Consider the following 24,648-nt stretch of genomic DNA (forward strand, 5'->3'; position numbering starts at 1 on the left):
ATGTAATAAAGAGCACGAGGTATTTTAACACGACTTGCTTTAAAACAAACACAGCAAGTTTGAGCAACAAGGTTTGTTTTTTATCTGGGATATTGCATTGCATCACAAGATTTCTCAAAGCATAAATTTGTTTGACGAGTTTAGTAAGCGAATGGCTCTATGGTGCACCAGAGAAAAGTTATCAATATAACATTTGTTAGCAATAACCCATAATAGCACACCATATGTAAAATGGGAGTGTATAATGGAGTAATATAACTGCATCCTCAACCAACCAGGTAAAAACTTTAAAGATGGCGCAGCGTACCGACTGATCGTGCTATCTTTACACGAACGCTGTTGATGTGATTTTTCCAGGACAGGTCTTTGTTGAATGTTACGCCCACGAATGAATTTCTATTGACGTGTTGTAGTGCCGTACTGCAATACTGATGCCGTATTTCACAGCTCACTGTTTTCCTTTTTGGGTAAAACAGCATGAATTTAGTTTTGCTGGTATTCACTGAGAGGCTGTTTATATGAAGCCGTTTACAGAGTTCTTGGGGAGAGTTGTTAAACATAATTTCAAGCTGTTAATGGTTTCCACCCGAAAAAAGACATTGGCATTATCAGCGTACAGAACGATGTGGCCTGTTGAAGGGATTTTAATGAAGCCGTTGATATACAAATTGAATAAACAAGGGCTTAAAATTTATCCTTGCGGCACTCCGTATTTAATTGGATGGATGTCGGAGCTGTGTCTCTGTAAACACGTAAACTGAAATCTACTATCGAGATAACTGCGGATAAGATCTCATGCAGGAACCCTGGTGCCATACTTTTCAAGTTTTTGTAGCAAAATATCATGCTTGATATAAAAGAAGGGTTTCCCAAAATCGAGAAATATGACATCAGTGTCCTCGCGATTTTCGATATTACTAATAATTTGGTCTTAAACTGTTATGAACGCCGTTTCAGTTGATTCCTTTTTCTGAAATGCATACTGTGTGTCAGAAATCACGATTTTTTGATCGCAAACTTTGTAGGCGGTTGTGTAGAACCCTTTCCATTATTCTATAAAAAATGGTAGCACAGACATAGGCGTGAAGTTATTTAAGTCGCAGCTTTTTTCACCCTTGTAAATTGCTGTTACCCGCGCAATTTTTATCCTATCTGGAAGACGGCCGGGGGTTATAATATTATTGCATTTGTGTGCCAATGAGCCAGCGATAACTAAAGAAACCGCTTTAATGGGCTCAGGTTTGATGTCATATTCACCAGCCGCCGACTTACTGTCAGAGGACATGATAATGGCAGCTATCTCGGCTTCGAATATTGGTGTCATGTATACCGACTCAATGACGTACTGCCTGATGTATTTTAACAGGCAAGTTCTACCGAAGTGCGCGGTGTCGAAATCGGAGCTCCCGAGTTCACGAAATGTACATTTAGGGCGTTGCCGAGGGATATACGAGACAAGCAGCCTCCATTGGCGGGTAATTCAGAAGGTATTGCTTCAATATTTGTTCCAACAAATTCATGAAATGTGCTCCATACTTTGCGCGTATCTTATGCGGAAATGTCAAGTTTGTGCGTATAATGCTCTGCTTTGGCATTTTTTTTTTTTTTTAATCGGAAGTAACCTAATCTTAAATTCGCCTAGGATTTCAGGGTAACGAATAAAAAAACGTTTGAACAACTTATCAGTACGCTTTATGCGTTTATAAAGGTCATGTGTAAACCATTGTTTCCTTCCTTTTTCTTGTTTAACTTACGTCATTCAAGGAAGCGACAGTTCGTGGGCAGTATTTACATTGTTGATAGAAATGTCGTATGGTTTCGAGGGATTAGGCTCTCGGTAAACACAATCCCAATTTTCACGGGCAATCAACTCTTAAAATTTAATGATCATGTGGCCATTCATGACTCGTACAGTCCCTTGGTTATGTGCATACGTAGAACAGCGAATATTGGAAGAAGATCACTTAAGCCTGGTGCAAGAACGCCTGAGCAGGTCAGATTCTTCTCAAAGCTTGTAAAACATAAGTCTATAACTGTCTCTAAAGTCAGAGTAACCCTAGTAGGCTGTTCTATGAGATTCTCACAACCTTTTAAAAATATCCTTTCAACTAGGTTACGCGTTGTAGTATTGTCAGAAAACAACGTCAGTGTTCAAGTCACCGATAATTACTGCGTGCCACTTTTTTTAATTTTGCAAATTCCAGAAAAGGATCTAGGTAATCTAAAAAGTGTGACTGGGAACCATGTGGCGGTTAAAAGATAGCAAGGATGGTAATATTGCGATGAACGATGGCGACGTGTTCGGAATTGTCAGCAGAACACGTGAAATCGGAAAGTTATTCGAAACGGTGGTGCTCCTGAACGTAGACCAACATACAACCACCCCGTGTATTCGCATGGTGTACAGAAACCTAATTGTAATTTGAAAAGTGAGGCATGCCTGAGTTGTTCATGAAGCATGTTTCAGTAAAAGCTAGGAAGTCAAAAGAACACTGTAGCTGCGACAAGTATGTTTCGACGTCAAGATGTTTATTTAGTGAGAAGCACTTTAGGAACTTGCAATGTCCGTGCTGTCATCCCGCATCGCGTCATCACACACCTACACTCCGTGAACGACGCCGAGGGTGCGAAGCACTGGACGCAAGTTGTGTATTGCCTGTGTGATGAGTGTCATCGTCCCTAAGTGATGATGCACTCTGAGTTTTAAACGACTTTGAGATGCAGTAAATGCCCTGCGAATGTCAAGCGCCACACGAAAGACAATTCGCGTCCCAGTACTTTGCACCCCCAGCATCGTTCACGGCGTGGAGATGTGGGATTTTTTCGGCCCGAATTGGGCTGAATTGACACGAATTATCGCGCATTAAATGCATTAATGTAGGGACAAACGTGTGGGCAGTGTATATATAGAGTGTTCTATTGACAATATTGGTGGTACGTTGTGACGAGTTCCGGGTTGCATTTGCCCCTCACGATCACTGTCTCGTGATCGATGAAGTGCAGAGAGAGTGGTTCTTCGAGTGGGGCTAGATTGCAGTTGGCAAAGATGAGCTCTATGCACGTTCCCTGATGGTCGTCGGTTGATTCCGGAACGCGCTTATATGCGGATTGCACCCAAGCGCAGTCTCGTGTAGCTCACTGTAGTCACTTTAGATTCAACTGTAATTGCACCTGTTCTTTTTCCTCGAATTATCGTTGACAGTTTATGGTTTTTGCTTTGTTTTTGCGTTTTGTACCCTTTGAAATTCGCGCTCTTTACTACTGCAGTTTGCGGCGCTCTCCCCAGATGGAGCGCGGATGGTACTACAGTGTGCGCCGCTCTCGATGAATGGCTTACAAGTCTGTGCGCACGGCGAACGCCGGATGACGGCACGGACATTGCGAGGTCCTACAGTGCTTCGCACTTAAAACAAAGAAAATTTTAGTACAACACCCGCACCAACCAAGCTATCGCAGGTTTAAACCAATTCAAATAAATCAAATGGGCTCTCGGCCAAAAATAGTTCTCTAAAAAGGGCAACGCGATGTTGATTGACGAAAGATAACCAAATATTGATGAAATTGGATGCTTACGAAAGAAACAGAGAACGCGTCCTGCCGGGTTTCTACACCCGATCGAACCGTCGATAGCTCTGTTCCAGCAAGTGAAAACAGACCTGCTCTTTCCGAACTTTAAACACAAGGAGCCGCTGGGTCATTGTCGCGACCGACTACCACTCATGCATCGACCGAACCTAGCCCTAACCACCGCAAGTGAGCCGACACAAGGGCTTACGCAGTCCCTAGCTGGGTCGACTTCCGCAAGGAAATGACGAAATGCACTAAGGACCCGGAAGTCTACTTTTTCGCAGCAGTCGTGCGGAGCGCCGATAAGGCAACGGTACAGGGAGAATCACCTCTCTGCACGCCACTCCTGGACATTGACCTGCTCAGGCTTCGGTCCCTCCGCAACCAGCTGTACAGGAAAGCCATGCGAAGCAGGCGCCCAGACGACTCCACGGAGTATCGGCGGGAAGACGCCCAATGCCGCCGACGGACCCGACAGCGTCACAGGCAGGGCTGGGAGTCGCTTTGCTGGTCCATGTTCTCTCGCAGGAACCCGGGCAGGGCCTGCGTTTCATGGCTCTGCTGGGGCCTACCACCTCAAGCCGGCGTCCCCTGCTCGCGGTGGCCATATCCCTGGGCATCACCGAGGGGCCCTGGCGGAGTTGTTCGCCGAACAGTTTGACACGGCCGCTCAAGCCCCTCCTCCAGTTATTGCCGCCTCACTGGACGCGGCGCCAGCCACCCCGCACGACCAGAAAGAGGTCTCCCTCTGCCCCACGGACACCACGCTCTGTGAGCTGCAAGGCTCCATAAAGTACGGACGGGGGGACGCACCGATTCTGCGGAACCTGAACGTGACTCAGCTGGAGCCGCTTCTGCGACTGTTCGATCGGGCCGGGCAGACCGGTGTCCTCCCCTCCTCTCCCCCCCCCCCGACGGAGCCAGAGACCTACGGGCCCATGTACATGAAGTCGGTGGCTGGAAAAGTCGGGGAGAGTGCAGCCCTGGCCCGTGTTGAAGGGATCGCGGACCATAGCGGCGTCTTCCTGGAGCAGCAAAGTAGCTTCAGGCGGCACCGCTGCACGGCTGACTCCCTTGGCGGACGCCGTCTCCATGCTGAAACAGGCCCGCCACGACAAAGAGGTGGCCTTCCTGCTCTTGCGAGACATGGGGTCGGAATTCGACGCGATTGCCCGCGGAGCCATCATGGAGGCCCTGGAGGGCATGGGCGTTGTGGGGCGCCTCGGAGGCTACATCCGGGCGTTGCTGCGTGACCGGACGCTACGGGTGAAGGTCGGCTGGGCGACGAGCAGCCCTCGAGATGTCCGCTCCGAGGTGCCCCAGGGGAGCGTGCTAAGCCCGTTTCTTTTCAACTTGGTGCCGGCTCCCCTTCCCGACTGCATCCCTCCAGGCTTGCTACACCCAGTGTAGCAAGCCTGGAGGGATGGGGCCTTGCCACTTCGGTTCTATGGCCCTACCAAAGACTGCCACACAGTCAAGGCGTTCTTCCAGGGGGCTCTGGGAGCAGTCGCAGCCTTCCTCGAGAGCCGTGGCCTACAGCTCTCGGAGGCCAAAACGCAGGCCCTTATGCTCCCCCGGGGAGGATGCAGGGCTCGACGGGCAACACCGCCCATCACACTCAACGGACGGCCTCTTCCCTGGCGGCTGACCGTGAAGTACCTGGGGCTGCCCATTGACTGCCGGCTCACATGGCTGCCAGCTATCAAGGCCCTCCGGGCATGCAGTGCACTGGTGCTGCAAACGGTGCGGCAGCTTCTGGCTTGAGGCAATGGCTGCTGACACCAAGTGGCGCACGGTGTGTTTCACGGCATGGCCTGCGCAGATATGCTGTACGCACTTCCACTCGCCTACCTGGGAACCGGGCCCTGGCAGGAGCTAGAGATCGAACAGCGCAGCGCCATCCGCCACTGCCTGGGCCTCCCCTCCACGTACCCGGTGGCGGGCGCTTACACATGAGGCGGGCACCTGGCCCATCGAGATGCGGGCCTTGTAGACGGGGCTGCGGCACATACGGCGCCTGCTGAAAGCGCGCGACGGGGCTGCGCTCCTGCAGAGGTTCCATAGCCGGCTCAACTTGCACATAGGAACACTGCTCACTATCTTCGAGGAGGGAATCGAGATGCCGAACCAACCCCGCCTGGTGCAGCCACCACCAGACACTGGGAAGGCCCTGCAGATCACTACGATACTCCGCGGGGTCTGCAACAAGCGGACCGCACCATCCCGGGCCATCCGCCACTAGGCGGCCACCCTGTTGCAGGATGAGCTGAGCAGCTACCTGCATCTCTTCACGAACGGCTCCGTCAACCACAGCACGCGCGAGTGGCGGCTGCGTGCGTGGTGCCTGAGCTGGGAGCCAGGCGGAGCTGCTGCGTGCCCTTCCCCACTTCCTCAACTCGGGCGGAGCTGGCAGCGCTGCACTTGGCCGCCGACCTCCTCCTCGAGATGAGGCCCCAGAACCACTCCTGGGCGGTCATTCTCACGGACTCCAGGACTTCCCTGCTGCGGCTGCACTCGGCACGTGGCTACCCAGAGCGCTGCCTTGCAACCAATCTGCCCACTGTGGCATCCCGAGGCTCCGACCTGCAGCTCCACTGGCTGCCGGGCCACAGTGGCATCTGCCCAATCAGGACGCCGGCGTCCGAGCCAGCTAGGCCTACCAGGAGGGCACTCGTTTCTTAAGACTTCACTGCCTTCGACGAGGCCCGCACCGCCCTGGCCCGCATGGTGCAGACGATGCACCCCGACACTCGGGTCGTGATTGGCCTAGCGCCGCGACCATTGCCCGCACGCATCAGCAGGGACACCCGCTGGCTGCTTCTGCTACTGCCCCAAAACGACATACAAGTGGGGATGTGATAAGATACCCCACCTACCCACCTCCTCTGCCCTTTCTTTTCTGAGCCCTGGGAGAGAGCACTGTCCAGCTCGGACCCGAACGACGAGCTTTTTGTTGGTGCAGAGAGCCCAATGAGACGAACGGATTCAACGGGTCCTGCAAGTAATACTCTTCCCCAGGGCTGACGGTTGCAGCGAGGCGTTTATCCCTCGACGACACTCACAAGGCCGCTCAACTCGTTCCTCAACGCGCAGAACAGGCCCGACGCTGGCCAAGTCAACAATCGAGGGTCACCAGCACACACATGCGGGTAGTTATATTCCCCGGTGACGTTACGCAAGCTTTAATCCGGCAGATACGGTTCCGATGTGGGGACCGGTACGGCGCCACGACTTGGCGAATAGCTGCTCAAGAGGCATTTCGTGTAATATACCATAATGCGTAGTGTGGGTGACCTCAACTGCTCGGTACTCCCACAAAGAGAGCGTTCATCGGTCCGCCGAAACCTGCGCCCGGAAGACGTTCATGTTTTGCGCCCCAAGTCTTATTTTCATCACAGCGATGCAGCTATCGCTCCATTGAATCACTTCTTGCTGATACGTAAAGCGCTTAAGAATATCTCAAAAGTTGTTTTAGGTTTTGCCCTAACCACCATTGTTTGGCTCATTCTGCATTTCGGAACAAAATGGGTGTTCTTAAGGATCCCACAATAGATCTATCGCTTATTCATTTATCAAATTGGTGCTTGCGAATAAACGTTACTCATGCAACTGAGCAAAACGAATTTTAAGTAGTTCGCCCTGCGACGATGGTGAAAGGACGAAAATATTTTTTTTTTCAAATGACACGCCTGAGAAGTCGAAAATCCCTCACAGTAGATGTTAGCGCTTATTCGCACTGCTCGTTCAAACGGCCTGAAAATTCATCAGCATAGTGTGGTTACGATGTATTATGTCAATATTGCTAAATTTTCTAAAGAATTACACCACGAAGAGAATGCAAAGCGGTAAAATAATTTCTGAGATACTTATTTTTTTCGCAGGCAATTTAGCTTATTGAGGGGTTTTTTGTTAATATCGGCAACTTACACAGTTATATAACCATGTTCAACATTTTTTTATAACATCCACCTAATAGAACAATCAAGGTTTTGGGAAAAATGCGTCTTTTACACGTTCCTCAATATCTATACAGGCCATTGATATATCCAATTCATTTCTGCTTCCGAAGGCCGCCATATAGTTGTCGAAAAACCAATTTCATGACTTTGTCATAACACGCGCATAAGAAGGCCAGCGGGAACTTTAAAGTTACCCCCTCTGGACGTGAAATTCACTTCAATTTCCACGTGTTCGCATACCGCTCGGCGCTATCGGTTGGGACTTTCTACAATTACGCGTGTCCGTACAAGCCCTTGTTATATATATATATATAACAAGGGCTTGTACGAGCCTTGTTATATATATATATAACAAGGGCTTGTACAAGCCCTTGTGTTATATATATATATATAACACAGAAATAAGAGTTGGCAGTCAAGAAAACGTCGGAAAGCAAAGGGGACGATGTGGTACGTCATTGAAATAGATAAAGAAATTGGAAAGAAAGAAAGAAAGAAAGTGGAGAAAAAATGCCCGCCGGCTGGGATCCGAACCCACGACCTCCAGAATACCGGTCTGGTGCGATAACCACTACGCTACCAGCGGGGCTATTTCCCCACCACTTTCTTGGGTATTTATGTTAAGGTATTTTAGTTTCCTGCACTTGGGGGTGGTAGCTAGCGCCACTCGGACTACTCGGGGTGAAGGGGACCTTCTTTTTAACCCCCGGGCCGTGACTCGAGTGTCTACGACATGTCGAGAGTGGTCGACCAGCGTTGAACCCTCTTAAGCTACCTTTGGCACCAAGACTGCCAGAACAGAGGCCCTCGCTATGCATGTTGCGAATCAGAAATGGGAAAAATAAGGGGCTCAGTGAAATAAGAACAGAAAAAGGGTTGGCAGTCAAGAAAACCTCGGAAAGCAACGGGGAGGTTGTGGTGGGTCATAGAAAGAGATGAAGAATTTTTTGAGTCAGAAAGAAATTGGTGAAAAAATGCCCGCCGGGTGGGATCCGAGCCCACGACCTCCAGAATACCGGTCTGGTGCGATAACCACTACGCTACTAGTGGGGCTATTTCCCCACCACTGTCTTGGGTATTTATGTTAAGGTATTTTAGTTTCCTGCACTTGGGGGTGGTAGCTAGCGCCACTCGGACTACTCGTAGTGAAGGGGACCTTCTTTTTAACCCCCGGGCCGTGACTCGAGTGTCTACGACATGTCGAGAGTGGTCGACCAGCGTTTAACCGTCTTAAGCTACCTTTGGCAGCCAGACTGCCAGAACAGAGGCCCTCGCTATGCATGTTGCGAATCAGAAATGGGAAAAATAAGGGGCTCAGTGAAATAAGAACAGAAAAACGGTTGGCAGTCAAGAAAACCTCGGAAAGCAAAGGGGAGGTTGTGGTGGGTCATAGAAAGAGATGAAGAATTTTTTGAGTCAGAAAGAAATTGGTGAAAAAATGCCCGCCGGGTGGGATCCGAACCCACGACCTCCAGAATACCGGTCTGGTGCGATAACCACTACGCTACTAGTGGGGCTATTTCCCCACCACTTTCTTGGGTATTTATGTTAAGGTATTTTAGTTTCCTGCACTTGGGGGTGGTAGCTAGCACCACTCGGACTACTCGTAGTGAAGGGGACCTTCTTTTTAACCCCCGGGCCGTGACTCGAGTGTCTACGACATGTCGAGAGTGGTCGACCAGCGTTTAACCCTCTTAAGCTACCTTTGGCAGCCAGACTGCCAGAACAGAGGCCCTCGCTATGCATGTTGCGAATCAGAAATGGGAAAAATAAGGGGCTCAGTGAAATAAGAACAGAAAAAGGGTTGGCAGTCAAGAAAACCTCGGAAAGCAAAGGGGAGGTTGTGGTGGGTCATAGAAAGAGATGAAGAATTTTTCGAGTCAGAAAGAAATTGGTGAAAAAATGCCCGCCGGGTGGGATCCGAGCCCACGAGCTCCAGAATACCGGTCTGGTGCGATAACCACTACGCTACTAGTGGGGCTATTTCCCCACCACTTTCTTGGGTATTTATGTTAAGGTATTTTAGTTTCCTGCACTTGGGGGTGGTAGCTAGCGCCACTCGGACTACTCGGGGTGAAGGGGACCTTCTTTTTAACCCCCGGGCCGTGACTCGAGTGTCTACGACATGTCGAGAGTGGTCGACCAGCGTTGAACCCTCTTAAGCTACCTTTGGCAGCCAGACTGCCAGAACAGAGGCCCTCGCTATGCATGTTGCGAATCAGAAATGGGAAAAATAAGGGGCTCAGTGAAATAAGAACAGAAAAAGGGTTGGCAGTCAAGAAAACCTCGGAAAGCAAAGGGGAGGTTGTGGTGGGTCATAGAAAGAGATGAAGAATTTTTCGAGTCAGAAAGAAATTGGTGAAAAAATGCCCGCCGGGTGGGATCCGAGCCCACGAGCTCCAGAATACCGGTCTGGTGCGATAACCACTACGCTACTAGTGGGGCTATTTCCCCACCACTTTCTTGGGTATTTATGTTAAGGTATTTTAGTTTCCTGCACTTGGGGGTGGTAGCTAGCGCCACTCGGACTACTCGGGGTGAAGGGGACCTTCTTTTTAACCCCCGGGCCGTGACTCGAGTGTCTACGACATGTCGAGAGTGGTCGACCAGCGTTGAACCCTCTTAAGCTACCTTTGGCAGCAAGACTGCCAGAACAGAGGCCCTCGCTATGCATGTTGCGAATCAGAAATGGGAAAAATAAGGGGCTCAGTGAAATAAGAACAGAAAAAGGGTTGGCAGTCAAGAAAACCTCGGAAAGCAAAGGGGAGGTTGTGGTGGGTCATAGAAAGAGATGAAGAATTTTTTGAGTCAGAAAGAAATTGGTGAAAAAATGCCCGCCGGGTGGGATCCGAGCCCACGACCTCCAGAATACCGGTCTGGTGCGATAACGACTACGCTACCAGCGGGGCTATTTCCCCACCACTTTCTTGCGTATTTATGTTTAGGTATTTTAGTTTCCTGCACTTGGGGGTGGTAGCTAGCGCCACTCGGACTACTCGGGGTGAAGGGGACCTTCTTTTTAACCCTTGGGCCGTGACTCGAGTGTCTACGACATGTCGAGAGTGGTCGACCAGCATTTAACCCTCTTAAGCTACCTTTGGCAGCAAGACTGCCAGAACATAGGCCCTCGCTATGCATGTTGCGAATCAGAAATGGGAAAAATAAGGGGCTCAGTGAAATAAGAACAGAAAAAGGGTTGGCAGTCAAGAAAACCTCGGAAAGCAAAGGGGAGGTTGTGGTGGGTCATAGAAAGAGATGAAGAATTTTTTGAGTCAGAAAGAAATTGGTGAAAAAATGCCCGCCGGGTGGGATCCGAGCCCACGAGCTCCAGAATACCGGTCTGGTGCGATAACCACTACGCTACTAGTGGGGCTATTTCCCCACCACTTTCTTGGGTATTTATGTTAAGGTATTTTAGTTTCCTGCACTTGGGGGTGGTAGCTAGCGCCACTCGGACTACTCGGGGTGAAGGGGACCTTCTTTTTAACCCCCGGGCCGTGACTCGAGTGTCTACGACATGTCGAGAGTGGTCGACCAGCGTTGAACCCTCTTAAGCTACCTTTGGCAGCAAGACTGCCAGAACAGAGGCCCTCGCTATGCATGTTGCGAATCAGAAATGGGAAAAATAAGGGGCTCAGTGAAATAAGAACAGAAAAAGGGTTGGCAGTCAAGAAAACCTCGGAAAGCAAAGGGGAGGTTGTGGTGGGTCATAGAAAGAGATGAAGAATTTTTTGAGTCAGAAAGAAATTGGTGAAAAAATGCCCGCCGGGTGGGATCCGAGCCCACGACCTCCAGAATACCGGTCTGGTGCGATAACGACTACGCTACCAGCGGGGCTATTTCCCCACCACTTTCTTGCGTATTTATGTTTAGGTATTTTAGTTTCCTGCACTTGGGGGTGGTAGCTAGCGCCACTCGGACTACTCGGGGTGAAGGGGACCTTCTTTTTAACCCCTGGGCCGTGACTCGAGTGTCTACGACATGTCGAGAGTGGTCGACCAGCATTTAACCCTCTTAAGCTACCTTTGGCAGCAAGACTGCCAGAACATAGGCCCTCGCTATGCATGTTGCGAATCAGAAATGGGAAAAATAAGGGGCTCAGTGAAATAAGAACAGAAAAAGGGTTGGCAGTCAAGAAAACCTCGGAAAGCAAAGGGGAGGTTGTGGTGGGTCATAGAAAGAGATGAAGAATTTTTTGAGTCAGAAAGAAATTGGTGAAAAAATGCCCGCCGGGTGGGATCCGAGCCCACGACCTCCAGAATACCGGTCTGGTGCGATAACCACTACGCTACTAGTGGGGCTATTTCCCCACCACTTTCTTGGGTATTTATGTTAAGGTATTTTAGTTTCCTGCACTTGGGGGTGGTAGCTAGCGCCACTAGGACTACTCGGGGTGAAGGGGACCTTCTTTTTAACCCCCGGGCCGTGACTCGAGTGTCTACGACATGTCGAGAGTGGTCGACCAGCGTTTAACCCTCTTAAGCTACCTTTGGCAGCCAGACTGCCAGAACAGAGGCCCTCGCTATGCATGTTGCGAATCAGAAATGGGAAAAATAAGGGGCTCAGTGAAATAAGAACAGAAAAAGGGTTGGCAGTCAAGAAAACCTCGGAAAGCAAAGGGGAGGTTGTGGTGGGTCATAGAAAGAGATGAAGAATTTTTCGAGTCAGAAAGAAATTGGTGAAAAAATGCCCGCCGGGTGGGATCCGAGCCCACGAGCTCCAGAATACCGGTCTGGTGCGATAACCACTACGCTACTAGTGGGGCTATTTCCCCACCACTTTCTTGGGTATTTATGTTAAGGTATTTTAGTTTCCTGCACTTGGGGGTGGTAGCTAGCGCCACTCGGACTACTCGGGGTGAAGGGGACCTTCTTTTTAACCCCCGGGCCGTGACTCGAGTGTCTACGACATGTCGAGAGTGGTCGACCAGCATTTAACCCTCTTAAGCTACCTTTGGCAGCAAGACTGCCAGAACATAGGCCCTCGCTATGCATGTTGCGAATCAGAAATGGGAAAAATAAGGGGCTCAGTGAAATAAGAACAGAAAAAGGGTTGGCAGTCAAGAAAACCTCGGAAAGCAACGGGGAGGTTGTGGTGGGTCATAGAAAGAGATGAAGAATTTTTTGAGTCAGAAAGAAATTGGTGAAAAAATGCCCGCCGGGTGGGATCCGAGCCCACGACCTCCAGAATACCGGTCTGGTGCGATAACGACTACGCTACCAGCGGGGCTATTTCCCCACCACTTTCTTGGGTATTTATGTTTAGGTATTTTAGTTTCCTGCACTTGGCGGTGGTAGCTAGCGCCACTCGGACTACTCGTAGTGAAGGGACCTTCTTTTTAACCCCCGGGCCGTGACTCGAGTGTCTACGACATGTCGAGAGTGGTACACCAGCGTTGAACCCTCTTAAGCTACCTTTGGCAGCCAGACTGCCAGAACAGAGGCCCTCGCTATGCATGTTGCGAATCAGAAATGGGAAAAATAAGGGGCTCAGTGAAATAAGAACAGAAAAAGGGTTGGCAGTCAAGAAAACCTCGGAAAGCAAAGGGGAGGTTGTGGTGGGTCATAGAAAGAGATAAAGAATTTTTTGAGTCAGAAAGAAATTGGTGAAAAAATGCCCGCCGGGTGGGATCCGAACCCACGACCTCCAGAATACCGGTCTGGTGCGATAACCACTACGCTACTAGTGGGGCTATTTCCCCACCACTTTCTTGGGTATTTATGTTAAGGTATTTTAGTTTCCTGCACTTGGGGGTGCTAGCTAGCGCCACTCGGACTACTCGTAGTGAAGGGACCTTCTTTTTAACCCCCGGGCCGTGACTCGAGTGTCTACGACATGTCGAGAGTGGTACACCAGCGTTGAACCCTCTTAAGCTACCTTTGGCAGCCAGACTGCCAGAACAGAGGCCCTCGCTATGCATGTTGCGAATCAGAAATGGGAAAAATAAGGGGCTCAGTGAAATAAGAACAGAAAAAGGGTTGGCAGTCAAGAAAACCTCGGAAAGCAAAGGGTGGGTCATAGAAAGAGATGAAGAATTTTTCGAGTCAGAAAGAAATTGGTGAAAAAATGCCCGCCGGGTGGGATCCGAGCCCACGACCTCCAGAATACCGGTCTGGTGCGATAACGACTACGCTACCAGCGGGGCTATTTCCCCACCACTTTCTTGGGTATTTATGTTTAGGTATTTTAGTTTCCTGCACTTGGGGGTGGTAGCTAGCGCCACTCGGACTACTCGGGGTGAAGGGGACCTTCTTTTTAACCCCTGGGCCGTGACTCGAGTGTCTACGACATGTCGAGAGTGGTCGACCAGCATTTAACCCTCTTAAGCTACCTTTGGCAGCAAGACTGCCAGAACATAGGCCCTCGCTATGCATGTTGCGAATCAGAAATGGGAAAAATAAGGGGCTCAGTGAAATAAGAACAGAAAAAGGGTTGGCAGTCAAGAAAACCTCGGAAAGCAAAGGGGAGGTTGTGGTGGGTCATAGAAAGAGATGAAGAATTTTTCGAGTCAGAAAGAAATTGGTGAAAAAATGCCCGCCGGGTGGGATCCGAGCCCACGACCTCCAGAATACCGGTCTGGTGCGATAACCACTACGCTACCAGTGGGGCTATTTCCCCACCACTTTCTTGGGTATTTATGTTAAGGTATTTTAGTTTCCTGCACTTGGGGGTGGTAGCTAGTGCCACTCGGAGTACTCGGGGTGAAGGGGACCTTCTTTTTAACCCCCGGGCCGTGACTCGAGTGTCTACGACATGTCGAGAGTGGTCGACCAGCATTGAACCCTCTTAAGCTACCTTTGGCACCATGACTGCCAGAACAGAGGCCCTCGCTATGCATGTTGCGAATCAGAAATGGGAAAAATAAGGGGCTCAGTGAAATAAGAACAGAAAAAGGGTTGGCAGTCAAGAAAACCGCGGAAAGCAAACGGGGAATGCGTTAGGTCATAGAAACAGATGAATTTTTTGAGTCAGAAAGAAATGTGTGAAAAAATGCCCGCCGTTTGGGATCCGAGCCCACGACCTCCAGAATACCGGTCTGGTGCGATAACCACTACGCTACCGGCGGGGCTTTTTTCCCACCACTTCCTTGGGTATTTATGTTCAGGTATTTTAGTTTCCTGCAAAGGTAGCTTAAGAGGGTTCAATGCTGGTCGACCACTCTCGACATGTCGTAGACACTCGAGTCACGGCCCAGGGGTTAAAAAGAAGGTCCCCTTCACCCCGAGTAGTCCGAGTGGCGCTAGCTACCACCCCCAAGTGCAGGGGGTGTACAACTTCACGGTAACTACGTAATTATGAAAAGTAAGAAATACCCGTGTGTTGTACACATTAGTATCATTAGTACAGCGGCCCACCAGGCATCGCCGGGTACTACCGCTAGTGTAAATATATATGGTAAATAGTGATTATAGGAGATTGGAGGCGGTTATGTACAGAAAGAAAATCCAGCAGTCATGACAACCAAGCAGAGGTCGGCGAACTCACTCATGAGTCCACTCACTCAGACTCATTTGGACTCAAACTCACGCATGAGTTTGAGTTTGAGTGATCGCGAGGCTAGTGTGGCACGGTGAGTTTGAGCTTGAGTGAGTTTGAGCCGAGTGATCCCGACTGAGTATGAGTCCGATTTAGTTTGAGTACGCCTGAGACCTAGTGAATTCTGAGTCCATTTTGTGTTCTGAGTACATTTTGAGTTTGAGTCCATTTTGAGTTCTGAGTACATTTTGAGTTTGAGCCCATTTTGAGTTCTGAGTACATTTTGAGTTTGAGTCCATTTTGAGTTCTGAGTACACTTTGAGTTTGAGTCCATTTTGAGTTCTGAGTACATTTTGAGTTTGAGTCCATTTTGGGTTTGAGTCCATTTTGAGTTCTGAGTACAATTTAAGTTTGAGTCCATTTTGAGTTCTGAGTACATTTTGAGTTTCAGTCCATTTTGAGTTCTCGGTACATTTTGAGTTTGAGTCAATTTTGAGTTCTGAGTACATTTTGAGTTTGAGAACATTTTGAGTTTGATTACATATTGAGTTTTTAGTACATTTTGAGTTCTGAGTACATAGGAGTTTTGAGTCCATTTTGAGTTTGAGTACATATGAGTAGCCTAGGAGGCAGCTATGTTTGGCTGTTAAGTTTCATACGTCACTGTGGGCTCGGAGTTCAGGTTACCTGCGGGTACGGCACCAATCGCGATCTGCATGATCGGTTGGGAGGGAGGGTGTGTCTGATTTTTTGTACTTTCTTGTTGAATTTTCATGGCCATAAGCACTTGCTGTATACCTAATTTTCACGGCTGGGCGCGTGAATGACAATTGACTGGTGAGGTCATAAAAAAGGGTTGTCTCAAAGGGGCACTGACACAAAAATTTTGCATCTTGTTTTTTTTGTTGCGATAAGTGGCTAGTGACCTACTTATAACCTGTAGAAACCTCATTTGCTTCAGCGTGCGACGGTTGTTTAATTAGAGGCATTTTCAATGCGGCCAGTCGCAGTTTCGGTTTCAGCGAATGCCGCGAAACGATGGATTTTGTGGATTTTGTGTAAACAAAGTTGACCACGTGACCGTCGGAGGGATATCACTGAGCAGAGCCGCCGTAGCACTGTCGAATCCGCATCGACGGCAGTTTCTGCGAATGCCCCCACGTACTGATCTCGTGAGGCGCTTAATTAAAAAGCGACCGTGGATGTGACGCAGGCGCTGGGAGTGCAAATGCTACCGCGGCTAAAGAAGGACGCGCGACGCTCGAGACGGTGCGTGGCAAGACGCGCGCTGGGAGTAGCCGGCCGGTCTGCTTACAGGTCCGCCTACAGATGTGTTCGGCTCAGCACTGCGGCGGATATTCGAGTGCCGCTCTCGTAAGCGGTGCAGATGACAATTTTTAATGCAACCCGCCATCGCATCATTAACTCCTTTCTCATGTAAGCCACCATGGTCGGGACTTGGGGACAATTTCGTGCAGCGGTAACAAGCTATCACTCGAGCTACCTAGGTGCGCCGGCTTGGGCCACTTCACGGCCGTGGCCGCCGCCTGCACAGCGACCGTGCGGCTAGCTCAGTGAGCTTTTCGTGCCTCCGGTGCGTTTTCGCGTCCAATGGTAATAAACAGTAATAGAAACAGAGTGCCTGGAATCGCTGTAGAACTTTGGTCGCGGCCAGCTGCCTGATTAGCTGACGAAATCACGGCGCCTCCGCCGCCAACGATCGGGTCGTTCGTTCTGAAGAGCAGAAGCTCCGCCCTCCGGCCCTCCGATTGGAGCGGCGAGCCGGCGAGCCGGCGAAAAACGCCGGTAGTGCGGAAGCGGCAAACACAAACTCGTGACGTGTTTGGATGTTGTTTATTTACAATTGCGCGTGGTCCTCTGCTGGCTGCTCGGTTGCGTTTCGCACACTTCAAAATTGATTTTAAATATGTTCTAGGCTGTATTCGCCGCTGATATTTTGCAGATGATGTATATGTGTTCCCACCAATCTATCTCCGAAGTTATCTCGCCTTCAAAATTTTGTGTCAGTGCCCCTTTAACTTTTCCTCCTGACGTATCCACTAAGCGCGTGGGAAAGGGTGGTGGGAAAGCACACGGCGGCGCTAGCATGCTGGTTGTTCGCCTGCTGCTGTTAACGGCTTGATAAACTAGGGGTCACAAAGGAAGAGGTGAGAGCCGGGGGGAAATGGAGGCGGGGACTGTCCTTTCTGCTGTTTCAAATGAATTAGCTGAATTGACTGGGCAGCGCCCCTTAAGACAGAATAATGACCACATTAGATTGGGTGAAAAGTGAAACTGATGAGGCTAAGGCGTGTAAGGTATCAAATGAAAGGTCTGGATTAATGGAATCACGCGGGGTAAATAAAAAAATGCTTCCTGATTGTAGTCATCAGGCAGTCATAATGAGTCATAGATTGGGTTAAAATTCAAAATGACGCTGCGAGGGCATGTGGGGAATCAAATTCAAGGTCTCGATGTGGGGAATCGATCGGGACGAAAATGACTTATGGATATATCATGACGTAGTCATGGTAAGTCATAGATTCGGTTAAAATTCAAGTTCATGACGCTGGGGCGTGTGGCGTATCAAATTAAAGGTCTCGATGAGGGTAATCACGTGCTTCCTGATTATTATCACGACATAGTCAAACTGGGTCATAAATTAGGTTAAAATTCACAATGATGCCACTGGGTGTCTGGGGCATCAAATTGAAGGTTCCGATAAGGGAAATCACGTGGGACAAAAATGTGGTAGGGCTATATCATGAGGTAGTCATGGTTAGTCATTGATTGGTTTAACATTCAAATTGATTCCGCTAGGATGTGATGGGTATCAAATTAATGGTCTTGATGAGCGGAATCACCTGGGAGAAATACAAAAATGCTTCCTGGTTATAACCATGAGATTCTCATGGCGAGTCTTATATTGGGGTAAAATTAGAAGTGACCCTGCTAGGGCGTGTAGGGTATCAAATTTACGGTCTTTACGAGGGGAATCACGTGGTACAAATAAAAAAGGCTTCGTAGTTCGAATCATGAGATAGTCATTATGAGTCATAGATTGGGTTAAATTCAAGGTGAGGCCGCTGAGGCATGTGGGGTGTCAAATTAAAGGTTCCAGTGAGGGGAATCACGTCGGACACTTAAATAATGCGTCCTGGTTACAGTCATGAGAGTCATGGTTAGTTTGACTGGGATGAATTCCATATGACCCTGCTAGGGTGTGTGGGGTATCAAATTAAAGGTCTCGTCGAGGGGGATCGCGTGGGACAAATATAAAAATGCTGTCTGGTTATAATTATGAGGATATAGCAAAAGGTACACACTGACACTCACACGCTCACTCACTCACTCGCACTCACTCACTCACACTCACTCGCACTCACACTCACACTCACACTCCCACTCTCACTCTCACTCACACTCACACTCACACTCTCACTCTCACTCACACTCACACTCACACTCTCACTCACACTCACACTCTCACTCACACTCTCATTCTCACACACTCACACGCACACTCTCACACGCACACTCTCACACTCACTCTCACGCACTCACACTCTCACTCTCACACTCTCGCACACTCTCACTCACACTCACACTCACACTCACACTCGCACTCGCACTCTCACTCACACTCACACTCTCATTCACACTCACACTCTCACTCTCACTCACACTCTCACTCTCACTCACACTCACACTCTCACTCACACTCACACTCACACTCTCACTCTCACTCAGCCTCAACTCACACTCAGACTTAACTCACACTCTCCTACACTCTCACTCTCACTCTCACTCACAATCACACTCTCACTCACAATCACACTCTCACTCTCACACTCACACTCACACTCACACTCAACTCACACTCATAATCACACTCTCAATCACACTCTCACTCACACTCTCACTCTCACTCACACTCACACTTTCACTCACACTCACACTCACACTCTCACTCTCACTCTCAGTCACACTCACACTCTCACTCACACTCACACTCTCCCTCTCACTCTCACTCACACTCACACTCTCACTCACACTCTCACTCTCACTCACACACTCTCACTTTCACTCACATTCACACTCTCACTCTCACTCTCACACTCACACTCTCACACTCACACTCTCACACTCTCACACTCACACTCACACTCACTCTCACTGTCTCACTGTCTAAATCTCTGTGAGGCCATTTGAGTTCTGAATTCATTTTGAGTTCTGAATTCATTTTGAGTTCTGAGTTCATTTTGAGTTTTGAGTACATTTTGAGTTTTGAGTTCATTTTGAGTTTGAGTACATTTTGAGTTTTGAGTACATTTTGAGTTCGAGTACATTTTGTGTTTTGAGTGCATTTTGAGTTTTGAGCTCACTTTGAGTTTGAGTACATTTTGAGTTTTGAGTACACTTTGAGTTTTGAGACCATTTTGAGTTTGAGTACATTTTGAGTTTTGAGTACATTTTGAGTTTGAGTACACTTTGAGTTTGAGTACATTTTGAGTTTTGAGTACAGTTTGAGTATTGAGTCCATATTGAGTTTGAGTGCATTTTGAGTTTGAGTACATTTTGAGTTTTGATTACATTTTGACTTTGAGTACATTTTGAGTTCTGAGTACATTTTGAGTTTGAGTTCGAGTGAGTTCTGAGTTTTGCGCTCAACGTGAGTTTGAGTTTGAGTGAGCGCAGATGTGCTGCTCAGCATGGAGTCTGAGTTTGAGTGAGTGGTGATTCAAAAAAAATTGTGAATGAGTTTGAGTGAGCCGCGCCAACTTTGCCGAGGTATGCAACCAAGGGATGTATCTTCAGTATTCAATTGCGTGGAATGCATGCAGGCAACGAAGTGTGCGCCGCCATATCAGTGGCCAAGCGTCTGTTGCTAGGCGACGTTGTTCGCACGGCCCGCAGATCAGGCACCCCTCTTCTCCGTGCAATCGTGTGAGTGCGCCCGTGGCCTCCGCGATTTCTGCCGGCGGGGCGCCGGCGCGCCGCCGGCAGCAAATCGCGGAGGCCACGGTGCACCCACGGCCGGGCTGGAGGAGCGGCAGGCGCGCACGCGTTCGCCGCTCCTCCAGTCCGGCCGTAGGTGCACCGTCACTCGTTACGTCAGGCTCCGCGGGATGGCGGCACTTCTCCAGCTAAGCACAACTGTTAAACACATGACTTGTGTTTCACGTTACGAACTCTTCGCCGAACACAAAGTATTGCGTCCAGTTCACTGTGAGTGCGATTAATAACATCTCTGTTGGCGCCACAGTTTAGAATCGGATTGGAACGGAGAAGATGACGCAAGCCGGTGTCTTTTTTTTCTTCGGCGTGCGGCCGCAGTGGCGCAGGCTGCGCCGTATCACGGCCGCTGGATGAGAGCGCACCCTTTCATCCAGCGGGGGTGGCCGTATCCGTGGCGCATCGGCCATGTCTGTGGCCGTTTCCAGTGTTGCCAAGCGAAGAAATTAACCGCTAAACTTTTCAACGAATACCGTCTATAGGGGAAGAAGTTAATCAGTTTTTTTCAATTGAATGAATGTTTTAAACGAAAGAAATCGAGGAGAACCGACTGAGAACCGCACCCACGACGTTTTGAATACCCATCGGATACGCATAGCGAGGGCTTGGGTCCTGCTGTCTTCGCTATAGGTACAGGAGAGTTACCCATTGTTCTAGTTTCAGTTCTAGATACGTCGTAGACGCTCGAGTGGCGGTACGGCGGTTAAAAACAACGTCCGTTCCCCCTTGTTCTCAGATCGGTGCTGGCTACATTCAGCCACATGAATATCCGGCAAAGTAGAGGGGAGCACAGCCTCCGTGCTAGCTTCGCCGGTAACATCCGACGCGCCTTCGGAAGGTCGTGGGTTAGGTTCTGAACCTAGGGGCATTTTTTTTTCTCGCTTTCATTAGAAAACATACTTGAAGTCATACAACTGATGAATTCTTTCCGCGCGCCGCAATGCGTTCCTTGCGTTGTTGAGGGATGTCTTCCCTTTCTGTGTTTGTTCGGCAAGCCCTTCGTTTTCAATTGTTTATAAAATATGTACTCACGTCCACCCTCTTCGTAAATTGGCAAGCTTTAAGGGTATTTTCAAGCTGCACAACGCATGAAGGTATTTCTATGCCTACATACCCCCTAAACAAATGGCCACACGTATTTTTTAGGAATTTCTCGGTGAGGGCTCCGCAAGGGTGTAGTTACTGAATGTAATGCGCACGAGGCTGCGCCTACTCGATCACGCCTACTTTCCGGATTTTTTTGAAAGTATAGATAAGGAATTCTAAACAGAAAGAGGGCAATGGTCTTGCCCGTACTCTCATTGAGAAACGTTGTGCATGACGAGCTCGTACAGGCAAACCGTGAAATGGAGGTCCGACACTGCGATAGAAACGGCAAATTTGTGCATAATTCATGCTATCTCGCAGCCTGTTGTTTTCATTCGATAGGGCGATACTCACCGAAGTCCATGTGCTCTATCGCGCCGTGTCCGCAGTAGCTACAACTTCCGAGGCGGCCGGGCCCAAGCCTTTCGGTCCTATCGTAGAGAAGTCGTAGGAAACCGTCGCAGTTGCAGTCCTTGGAACTGCAGCTACCACGGGGCACGCCTTGAGCGTCCTTGACCGTGAACATTGCTCTGAAAGGGAAACGTCGCGATTGTATTTTAGGAGACTAGTAAAATTCAAGCGCGGTAATATACTCGGGAGGAAGTTAAGAACGACAATAGCTCATGCACTGTGTCGCTTCGCCTAAGCGACGGACCCTATAATCAATCAATCAGTCAATCAATCAATCGATCAATAAATCAATCAATCTCGCTCTTGAATCTATCCAAAAGCGTGTCGCTCGTAACATATCATCACCTTATTCACGTCTTGCCAGTGTCTCATCCATGAAAAATACGCTTAATCTCACCAGCCTTTCACACCGTCGCAAATGCTCTCGTCTTTGTTTCACAAAATTTATCATCACAACCCTACTTTAAAGGATTAACATCACTCCCCCCTCCCCGTTACGCGTCATTTCGAATTGACCATTTCAATAAAGTTGGTGTACCATACTGTCGTACTGATATGTATCATGAATCATTTATCCCCAAAAACCAGTGTAGAATGGAACCGCCTCCCTCCCACCATCGCTGCCATCATTGATGCCACTCACTTTAAAGCAGCCATTCACAACACTCCTTGTTGAATCGCTCTTTTGTTCTTGATTTCTGTTTCTATGCCGTTGGTGTAAAACAACTGCACCTTATGTATGTATCTTACCACTCCTTTCTGTTATGCCCTACGGGCCTTGAATGTATTTTCGATAAATAAATAAATAAATAAATATATAAATAAATAAATAAATAAAAATCAAAACCAGCTTTGCTGGCTTCCAGTTCTGCAACCTATACTGCGTTCATTTGGTTAGCTGTATAATGAAAAAAACATCGTCCTTTCCCGGTAACCTAAAGGGACACTGAAATTATTTGTAAACATTGCGGGATTACTGGCGCGAATCGTAGTTAGGAGCAGGGTGCCGAACAGGAACCGGATCCGAATCGAAAACCGGAACCGAACCCGAATTTTTGCCCGGAACCGGAACCGAACCGGAACCGTATTTCTTTCCGCCATTTTGGAACTGAACCTGAACCGGAACGAATTGAAGGAACCGTTCCGAACCGGTTCAGGGACCTCAAAACTGTGATTTCTGGTTTTTCATTCCGGTACCCTACCTTGCGTCTGAAGATTTTTTTACCATTCACCACACGGCACAACGAAATTTGTTGCATAGTCTGCAGTTCCCAAGGCCCATAAAGTTCTCTTATTATTACCCTAAATTTAATGTCAAGTTGCCCGTATACACTATCACTTTGCGTAAGGTACTGCCGATCTCCCCCAACTATCTTTTACATTTAGAATAACTTAAGTTAGAACGCATATACCTAGGCATAATCCGCATATTTCGAATACCATGAAATATTCTTCATGATGTCTATCTGCATGGTGCTTAAAATCGTGTGAAGTTCTCAATTTGTTGTTAGTTCGAATGCATCCGTGTCCGCTTGTGAAGGCCTTCAGGGACACCATCAACAATAAATTCAAATCTTCCACTCATTTTACACCCGCCGCGGTGGCTCAGTGGCTAAGGCGTTGCGCTGCTGAGCACGAGGTCGCGGGTTCGATTCCCGGCCGCGGCGGCCGCTTTTCTGATGGAGGCGAAAAGCAAAAACGCCCGTGTGTTCGAGATTTCGGCGCACGTTAAAGATCCCCAGGTGGTCAAAATTAATCCGGAGCCCTCCACTACGGCGCGCCTCATCGCCTGCGTTGCGTCGGCCCGTTAAACACCACAATCAATCAATCATCATCCACTCATTTTAGTTTAAGTGGGCAGTTATATACAAACAGCACTGAGACTCGAAAACTCACAGTTCTCTACGTCCCCATCAATTTTTCTTGTACAGTGGCGTTGTATCCTTTGGTTACCGCTCTAAGAGAACATGACAATTAAAAAAAATTGGGGCCTTCTCATTTACACGTTTAAAGTAGGTTCGATAGCATTTTCATGTTATCTCGAGTCTGATCAACATTAAAAGTAAGGGGCGCATGGATTAAAGTCGATTAATGTAGATTAGCGGGTATACTTGGGTGGGTTAGTGAGATGAGTGAATGAGCGGGTCAGTTAAGGTGCATTAGGGGGTCGGACTAAAGATACCCTTGGGGTCCCTGGCATTTGGAAATTTTGCAGCGTTCCCCTTCTCGACCAATCAGGAAATTTAGTTAAGCACAAAATAGCCGGAAAGGTATGTGACGACCACCTGAATGCTAGAAAAGGTCTTTCTTTATGCATGTATTGCGCTGTTATGTTGTTTCTCGCGTAATATTGTCATCTCGCACTGAAGTTAATAACTTGTAGGAAGCAGACTTGGTAGGGTGTGGTGGCCTCGTACATTTATTAAGAGAGCGTAGGCCCGGAGCGGCGTGGACAAGCTGCCGCCCAGCTGCACAGACGTGTTCGATCTCTTCCGTGGCGCGTGCCACTGCTGGCGCTGGCCGGGCAAGCACCGCTGATGATGATGGTGGGATTATGCAGATGATAGTGGTGCTGCTAGATGAGGTGCGCGCCACTACATGGCTCCCCCCCCCCCTAGCGCAGGGCGCATTAAGACGAGTGTGGTAACATTTACGATGTAGAGTGCGCAAAACCTATGTACAGGTATGTACAACACGAGCAGAGATGGAGGTTTGTCCGCATTCTAGTTAACACAGCAGTCCTGGTCGGTCGGGTGAGTCCGGGGCGTAGACAGACCTCCGGTGGTCTAGCCTGGGAGTGGCGTAGGGGTCGCAGACTGCAACGTACGTCTTCTGATGCGAAATCAAACAGGTGCACCCAGAGGCAAAAGAGAGGTCGGGAAGAGCTCGGGTGCATCGTGGGGTCCACAAAGCGGTCCCAGGAATTGGGCGGAAAAGGCTTGCGTGTGTTGTACGGCTCCGTCATGCAACCGTTTTTTTTTTTTTTTTTTTTTTTTTTGCACGGAGCGCGCCAACGTGTACGGTGTAAGCGCTGCGGTCGACCCCGTGCTCGTCTAAGGGTAGGCGGTTTAGAGGCCCTGGAGCATCGGGGTGGGTTGAAGGGACGCTTCTGATGACGCGTAGCATGGTGGTG

General features: G+C 48.9%; 1 protein-coding gene across 1 annotated transcript in view; it reads right to left on the minus strand.

The window, feature by feature from the left end:
* Positions 1-24,648, minus strand: part of LOC144161870 (uncharacterized) — a 212,942-nt gene that overhangs the window by 169,251 nt on the left and 19,043 nt on the right. Inside the window, exon 2 of the mRNA XM_077692447.1 lies at positions 21,459-21,634. Within this exon, the coding sequence (XP_077548573.1) occupies positions 21,459-21,630 (172 nt within the window). The 5' untranslated portion in view covers positions 21,631-21,634. The remainder of the gene's footprint in view (positions 1-21,458; positions 21,635-24,648) is intronic.

The sequence above is a fragment of the Haemaphysalis longicornis genome, unplaced genomic scaffold, assembly GCF_048455015.1.
Source record: "Haemaphysalis longicornis isolate Haplotype H1 unplaced genomic scaffold, Haemaphysalis longicornis Haplotype H1 scaffold_12, whole genome shotgun sequence".
NCBI lineage: Eukaryota > Metazoa > Arthropoda > Arachnida > Ixodida > Ixodidae > Haemaphysalis > Haemaphysalis longicornis.